At 47.2% G+C, this 7912-nt stretch overlaps 1 protein-coding gene across 1 annotated transcript in view; it reads left to right on the top strand.

The window, feature by feature from the left end:
* Positions 1–284: 284 nt before the first annotated feature.
* SNTB1 (syntrophin beta 1) overlaps positions 285–7912 on the top strand; it is a 193201-nt gene continuing 185573 nt past the window's right edge. Inside the window, 3 exon segments of the mRNA XM_023750958.1 lie at positions 285–437; positions 439–723; positions 726–849. Coding sequence (XP_023606726.1) covers positions 285–437; positions 439–723; positions 726–849 — 562 coding nt within the window.

Genomic DNA, 7912 nt, shown 5'->3' with positions numbered 1-7912 from the left:
TTTCTCCTCCCCCATCACCTTTCTCTCCCTCCCCTCGTTCAGGCTCTCCTTCTTTAGGGTGCTCCACCCCGCCCAGGATCCGGCGAGGGGGAACCGGCTGGGCTGCGGCTGGCAACTCGCGCCCAGCGCGTCCGCGAACGCCCCGGAGCCCGAGTCCCGCGCGCTGCCTCCTCCCCGCCGGGCGCCTGCTCCTCGCGCCCCGGGCCCCGCGGCCTCCCCGCGCAACCCTTCCCCACTTTCCCCCCGGTTTTGCAATCACATGGCATTTTAAGAATGCCGGAAAGATGGCGGTAGCGGCGGCGGCAGCGGCGGGGCCGGCGGGCGGGGGCGGCGGCCGGGCGCAGCGGAGCGGGCTGCTGGAAGTTTTGGTGCGGGATCGCTGGCACAAAGTTCTGGTGAACTTGAGCGAGGACGCCCTGGTTCTGAGCTGCGAGGAGGGGCGCCGCGGCGTACAACGGCGTCGGGACCGCCACCAATGGCTCGTTCTGCAGGGGCCCCGGGCACCCCAGCACGGGCGGCGCGCAGCCCCCCGACTCGCCGGCCGGGGTGCGCACCGCCTTCACCGACCTGCCCGAGCAGGTGCCCGAGTCCATCTCGAACCAGAAGCGTGGCGTGAAGGTGCTGAAGCAGGAGCTGGGCGGGCTGGGCATCAGCATCAAGGGGGGCAAGGAGAACAAGATGCCCATCCTCATCAGCAAGATCTTCAAGGGGCTGGCGGGCGGGCCCAGAACCAAGCCCTGTACGTGGGCGACGCCATCCTGTCGGTGAACGGCGCGGACCTGCGGGACGCCACCCACGACGAGGCGGTGCAGGCGCTGAAGCGCGCGGGCAAGGAGGTGCTGCTGGAAGGTAAGGGGTTAACGCGGCGCGCGGGCCGTGCCAGGCGCGCACACCCACTCCCGCTCCCAGGGCGCCCACACTGGCACCCGCAGGCTGTCACACCCCAGGGGGCCCGGGTGCTGTAGGTGACCTGGAGTTTTAACAACTTTTACCCACACGGGGGCAACTGGTCCCCTCCCTAGAATCGTTCCAGGCTTTGACCCGGCAGGGGTGTGTGAAATGCCAATGTTTCTTGAACTTCTACTACGCGCCAAGCACCGGATCCCATGCTGAGTGCACCTCGCCTCATTGTAATCTGCAGATAATCCACGTGGAGTGCAGGGACTGGGAAGTGGCGCTGGCAAGGAAGGGCAGACGGAGAGAGTCACCATCCACGCTAGGAAGCTGGCTCACTGAGTAATCACAGCTCTGATAGTTTTCCTCTTTGGCAGCTTCCTCCTCAGAAGCCTGGACAGCCCAGCGTAAAGGCTGAATCATCAAGGGGCCGGAGAGGGGTGGCAGCGTTTGAATGCTGGAACTCCCACCACCCTTCTCCACTGCCCTGCTTCCAACGTGGGAACTGGGGTTCTGGCTGGGGAGGTGCGCCAGGGGCTGGGAAGTGGGTTGCAGCTTTATGCAAAAGTTCACCTCTGCTGCCAGGTGTTTGGCAGGTCAGTCTGGATTCGGGGTTGTGCTGGGTGGAGGGCTGGTGAAGTGGGTTTTCTGCCTGCATTTTCCCGGGATTTTTCCAGAGGGAGGTGGAAACAACTTCGCATTTGTAAACAGTTTCCCCTGCCCGTGAGGCATCTTAGAAACCACTCTGTTGAGCTGTGATGTCTCCAGCTCATCATTGAATGTGAATAAAATAGCTAGTGTGTTTGTACCCATTTGCGGTTCTGTGGTGGTGGTGTGGGGGGAGGGGGAAGGTGGAGAAGGGCAGTAGGGTAGTAAGCAGATAATGCGTCCCCTTTCCCGCCACAGCTGCATTTCTCACTGATCTCCGCCTCTCTGCCACTTAGCTGGCTTTGCCCATGCCTCTGTCAGCACCCACGTTGTGTAATTATTTTACCTTTTTACCCAGCTTCTAACTGCAGATTGAGTTGTCTGGGGTCTCTCACTAAGTCATGGCCTAAATAAGTACATTTAGTGTGGACTTAAGTAAACATTCTGTTCACCAACTGTGGTGCTGGTGTGTGAAACTGAGAAAGTTCCCAGTTGGGAAACCAACTTTGGTACATGTGACAGCTGATGCAATCCCTGCCCACCTCCTGGCCTAGACTACTGAGGGTTTTCCCCCTCTTATTTGTCTAGAGGAGCCGTGAGATGTCTTCATATTTAATTGCTACCCTGGATCCAGAAAGTGGAAGGCTGTTTGCTTTGGCTTGATGATTAACATAAGTAAACAGAAAAAAGTTTTCTCCAGTGTGTGTTGGTTTGTGTGACAAGGGGCAGGTGGGACCTGGCACAGGTGTAGTTTGGACTCTAAACCGCTGGACACCTGCTCGGCTTGCAGTATTTACTGTAAAACATCAGGGGGACAAAGTCAGGTCATTCCTATTTCACTGCCCTTCGTTGTGGCCCTTCTTCTTCTTGCTTTCCATTTAATGAATATGACTTAGCTAATAGGTAAAAAAGTCTCTCACCCCAAAAGAGGAAGGAAAGGTGACTCCCTGCAGTTGAAAATAAACATAAACAAAGAAAAAACAAGGTCAAGCAGTTATGTGACTTTTACTGATGCAGCAACTGAAAAGTGAGTTTTGTCAAAACTTCTAACATGACATTTTTACAACACGTTGTCATGTGTTGCAGGCAGGGCCTGTGGGGAAGACCTCTGGGCCTTCTTGACAAGAACCACCTGGGCTCAGGGCAATGGTCTTATTGCCAGTCCAAGTTTTCAGAAATTGACTCCTATTAAGAGAACAAGTAGAGGCCCCATTTAAATGAGTGTCTCTTATTCTAAGGCAATGTGTTGGTCCTAGATGCGGTGGGAGTGATCATATACCATCAAGTCAGCTAGCACACGACCTCTCTTTGTAGCTCGTACAGAAATCCCCAGCTGAAGGGGCTTGTCACAACCACTGGGAGGGCTTGCCCACATTCTGAAATGCCATCTTGATTCCAGAATTTCTACCTAGAAAAAGCTTTGCAGGTGTAACATCGCGGGACGAGAGGGCTAAAGGAGATATTTTAAAGATATATTCACATGGCAAATACACTTTTTAATTTAGATTTCTTTTTTTGCTTTGTTTATTGGGGGAGCTGATAAAAATTAGTGTAATCCCTCAATGGCTGCCAGTATGCACCCCATTACATGACATGCGCCCCCTAGTGGAGAGTCACTGCCTCTACTAGTGGGACACCCTGTGAAATGGAATGCTGAACAGCAAGTTTTAATGCCTGCCTCCTAGTCTGACATTCTGCCACAGAATCATCTTAACCTCCCTGAGCCTCAGTGTCTTCGGAAGATTGGGAATAAAGATACCCGGCGGGGCATGCTTACTTTACAGGGCTGCTGTATGGAAGAGCACTCTGAGAATAAAAGGGAAAACAACAACATGTATCAAATGCCTGCTGTGATTAGTTATCTTTACAATTCAAATGAAATGAAGATGCAATAGCCTCTTCTAAGAGATAATCCTTCCTTTTTTATTTACTAGATTTTATATTTCTTATTTTCATTCTACTTTATTTGTAGAATATGAAATTCTACAAAGTTGTCATATACAGAAGACCACTCTTCGGGGGAAAGAATCGTTCCAGTACTAATATTTCTTAAGCACTTACTATGTGTCAGGCTTCACTTGCATTTGTTCATGTTACCTTCTAGTAACTCCATGAGGCTCGGACTCTTGTTCCTTTTACTGATGAGAAAGCTAACACTTACAGACAGTAGGTTATTTGCTTAAAGTAACATAGCTGAGAGGGCTCCAGGTCTGACATAAAAGCTCATACTTGTAACCTCTGAAACTGATGCTCTGAGCTTCTGGGTGGAACTATGAACTTGGGTCAGTGGGAGCCTCATCAGTGATTGGGTCAGGGTATCTTCCCCACTCCTCAAATATGCTCAAGTGCTTGGAACAGTCCTGAACAGGAAATAGAAATTGTGTGGGCTACTCAAAAAAGGAGGGACAGCAAAGAGAATTGAGCCTTAAAACCCTAATGCACCAAGTCTCTCTGGCTATGAAAATGGAGCTGCTTCTGTGTGACCCAACTTGACAATGAGACAGGGCCTCCATCATCGAACACAGGGCCAGCAAGGAGACTAGACAATAATTCAAACTTAAAATAGTGAATGAACTGTGCCAGTTAAGTCAGTGTTTAACTGAATATTCAACAACATTAGTATCAAACATCTTCACACTATGAACTCATTTCCCATGTCAGGGAGTGGGAGCAGGCACCCTGCATGTAGCCATACAGATATTGAACCCCTTGACTCCAGGGGTTACCATACACATAAGCTACCATGTGAATGGCACCCTCTGGGTTGGGCAGGGCACACCGACATAAACAGCCTCAGCAGCTCTGCATAGGGAAGGTAGGAGGTGTTGTTTCCCCCCCTTAGAATATTAATAAAATAGGAATTTGAAACATGTCAACCTGTTTGTAACTGAAGTTACAACAAAATTAGTTTCTCCATAACTATGCCAAGATGAGGAGTACAGAATATTCTGTAAGATTCATATTGGGATGTGGAGATTGGTTGGGGGTGGACAGAATCATCTCTGGGCCCAAAAGGTCTCTTTTGGAACTAACCCAGAAAAAGTGGAAAGTCAAAGGAGAAAGTCAGAGACAATTGTTGACCATAACCCTGTACATCAAATCTTTCCCCCGAGACTGCTCCCGGGAATGCTTGGCATTTGAGCTGATGTAAGGTGTCTTTCACAATCACTTCCTCCAGTGGTGGAAGTGGGGATGGTGGGGCAGGGATGTGGGGTTCAAGGAAAGGGCAGTGATTTTGCCGGCATAAACCTCAGGATGGGATGAGAATTTGATCTTTAAAGAATCTTACTTTGTATGGGATGTACAGATTCTTTTTTTGTTTTTGTAGGATGTACAGATTCTTAAAGAACACCCAAGAACTCCGGAATTAGAGTCTTGAAACTTGGATTATTTATCTTTTAACTAACAGTTACTCTTTTTACAAGATGCTGTATGTCTTTAGGCCTTGATTTTCTTCATTAGAAAGCGAGGTGGCTGGGGTAAGCCACATGTAAACCTTATTTCACCTCAAACCCTATCAGTTCATACCCAGAATATATATTTTTTTCCATTTTAGAATTTCACAAATCACATAAGCTAACTCTAATTTAAATTTAAAAACCAATGTAATGCCCTATTACTATTATACTTTTAACATGAACATGATGGAGAAACTATTGTTCGAAAAGCTTTAGTAGAAAAATGCATGACACAACTACACCAGAGGTCATAGTGAAGGAGACAGATGCTAGTCCTTGTTTGTAAAATCACCATCAATGCGCGCGGCTACAGATGAAGATGGCTAGGAGGCTGTGCTGTCATTTGGGATCTGGTAAAAGCTTGCACTGTTAAGTGACTGCCCCTGATGTTGCAAGATGTCTAGAATTCCTGGCTCCTATCACTAAATGCTAGTAGTATACCAACCTCCCATCCCCTTACCCTCTAAAGTGCTTCCGCAAATTTCTGAACTGCTAGTGGAGAGGGGTGGATTGGCCCTTCACCCTCTTGAGAATCAGTGTTCTATAAGAATGCTGATATTACCTTGCCAGTTCATTATGCCTAACTTTTTGCAAACTCTTTTTTTACATACATAATAATAGCTAACACTTACCTAATACTGACATTGTGCCAAATGCCGTTCCAAGCACTTTACATAGATAAATCAGGGGTCCTCAAACTATGGCCTGCGGGCCACATGCAAATACAAATGTTGTATTTGTTCCCATTTTGTTTTTTTACTTCAAAATAAGATATGTGCAATGTGCACAGGAATTTGTTCAGTTTTTTTTTTTAAACTATAGTCCGGCCCTCCAACGGTCTGAGGGACATTGAACTGGCCCCTGTTTAAAAAGTTTGAGGACCCCTGGACTAAATCATTGATTCTCACAATGACCCAACACTATCAGTATGTCTATTTTACAGATGAGAAAACTGAGGCACTGATTGGTTAAGTCACTTGCCAAAGAAACACAATGCAGAGGCTGAGAGTCAAACACAGCCCGTGTGGCTTTCGAGCCTCATAAACAGCCGTATAAAAGAAGCAGATCAGGGATCCTTACCCTCGGTGAGGATTAGGAGAGTGAAGCGCCTAGAGGGGCAATGGTTTGTCTCAATTAGGTCTTCTACTTTCTTGTCTGGAATCTTAGTTTACGATTGCCGTTATAACAAATTACAGTAGTCCTCCCTTATCTACAGTTTCACTTTCTATGGTTTCAGTAACCGACAGTCAGCCATGGTTTGAAAGTATTAAGTGGAAAATTCCAGAAATAACAATGCACGAGTTTTAAATTGCACACCATTCTGAGTAGCATAAATGACAACTACTAACATCAGGATTGACAAGCCACTTTTACAATGATGCGCTGGTAACCCTGTGAAGGTCATTATTATCACCTTCATTATAATCATCATCACTTTTATCATCATCATCATCATCATCATCATCCCTATCTTATAGGGAATAAAGAAGTTTTAGGCTCATAGATATTAAGTGACCTACTTGTGGGCAGTGTATGTATGAGTCAAGACTTTTAGTTGTGTTTGACAGTAACCCAACTCAAAAGGAGGAACCTAGGAGAAAAGTTCAAGGACCCCCCTGAGTGTCAGGGACAGCTGGGTCCAGGTGTCTCATCACCTTTGTTTCTCTCCCCTCTTAATGGGAGATGCCCAGCAGCAGGGTTAGTATGTCTAATAGAAAAAACAGGAGTTCCCTTATCTGCAGTTTCCCATTCCTCAGTTTTAGTTACCCATGGTCAACCATGGTCCAGAAATATTAAATGGAAAATACCAGATGAGAACAATTCATCCATTTTAAATTGTGCGTCATTCTGAGTAGCGTGATAAGATCTCTCCTCTGTCCAACCGGGTATGTGAGTCATCCCTTGATCCAGCATCTCCGAGCTGTAGGTGCTCCCACCCATTAGTCACTTAGTACTTAGATTAGTCTTGGTTATCAAATCCACTATCATGGTATTACAGTCCTTGTCACCCTTATTTTACTTAATCATGGCCCCAGAGTGTAAGAATAGTGATGCAGGCCATTCTTGGATATGCTAACAAGAAGCCACAAAGTGTTTCCTTTAAGTGAAAAGGTGAAAGTTCTTGACTTAATAATGAAAGAAAAAAAATCATATGCTGAGGTGGGTAAGAACGAATCTTCTATCTATGAAATTGTGAGGAAGGACAAAGAAATTCATGCTAGTTTGCTCTCACACTGCAAACTGCAAAGGTTATGGCCACAGGACACGATAAATACTTAAGATGGAAAAGGCATTAAATTTGTGGGTGGAAGACATGACATTGTCATGCTCGATGATCCGCCCTCTGATATCACAGTGCCACGAGGGCAGTGCACGTGTCACGCTGTGGCTATAACGTAGTGTGGCTATACGGGCAGAAGGTGACCTTCAGAGCTTGCCGAGGGGCAAGGCTCTTGTCAAATGACCCAGCTCCCTGTGCCCACTCAGCTGCCCTGCTACTCAGCCCCTTGACCATGAATTATACTTAGGAGTGCCTTCCTGAGCTAGACTTAGGTTTGTAGAGTGGCTTCACTGGCATTAGATTTTTGTCACAGTGGTCCCTTCTTTCTCCGTGGGTGGTTCCACTGGTATTGTGATCTCCCTTTTGTACAGGAGGAAATGGAAGTGCTAGAGTTTAGGGGATTTATCTGCAGTTACCTTGTGAATGAGGGAGCTGGACGTTAGATTATCTCACACCCCATCAAGCTCTTCCTGCCACATACTACACAAATGCAAGAATCATGCCGTGGACAGAAAGGAAGTCTAGAAGGTACCAGGCGTGGCCTCTGATTTCAGGGAGCTTCCAGTCAGTCAATCACGAGGTGGGGCTTATAAGGCTCATTCAGACTACTTCGATTAGTAATACAAATAGT

This window comes from Myotis lucifugus, unplaced genomic scaffold, assembly GCF_000147115.1.
Source record: "Myotis lucifugus unplaced genomic scaffold, Myoluc2.0 scaffold_17, whole genome shotgun sequence".
Lineage (NCBI taxonomy): Eukaryota > Metazoa > Chordata > Mammalia > Chiroptera > Vespertilionidae > Myotis > Myotis lucifugus.
This window is presented reverse-complemented; position numbering and strand designations above follow the sequence as displayed.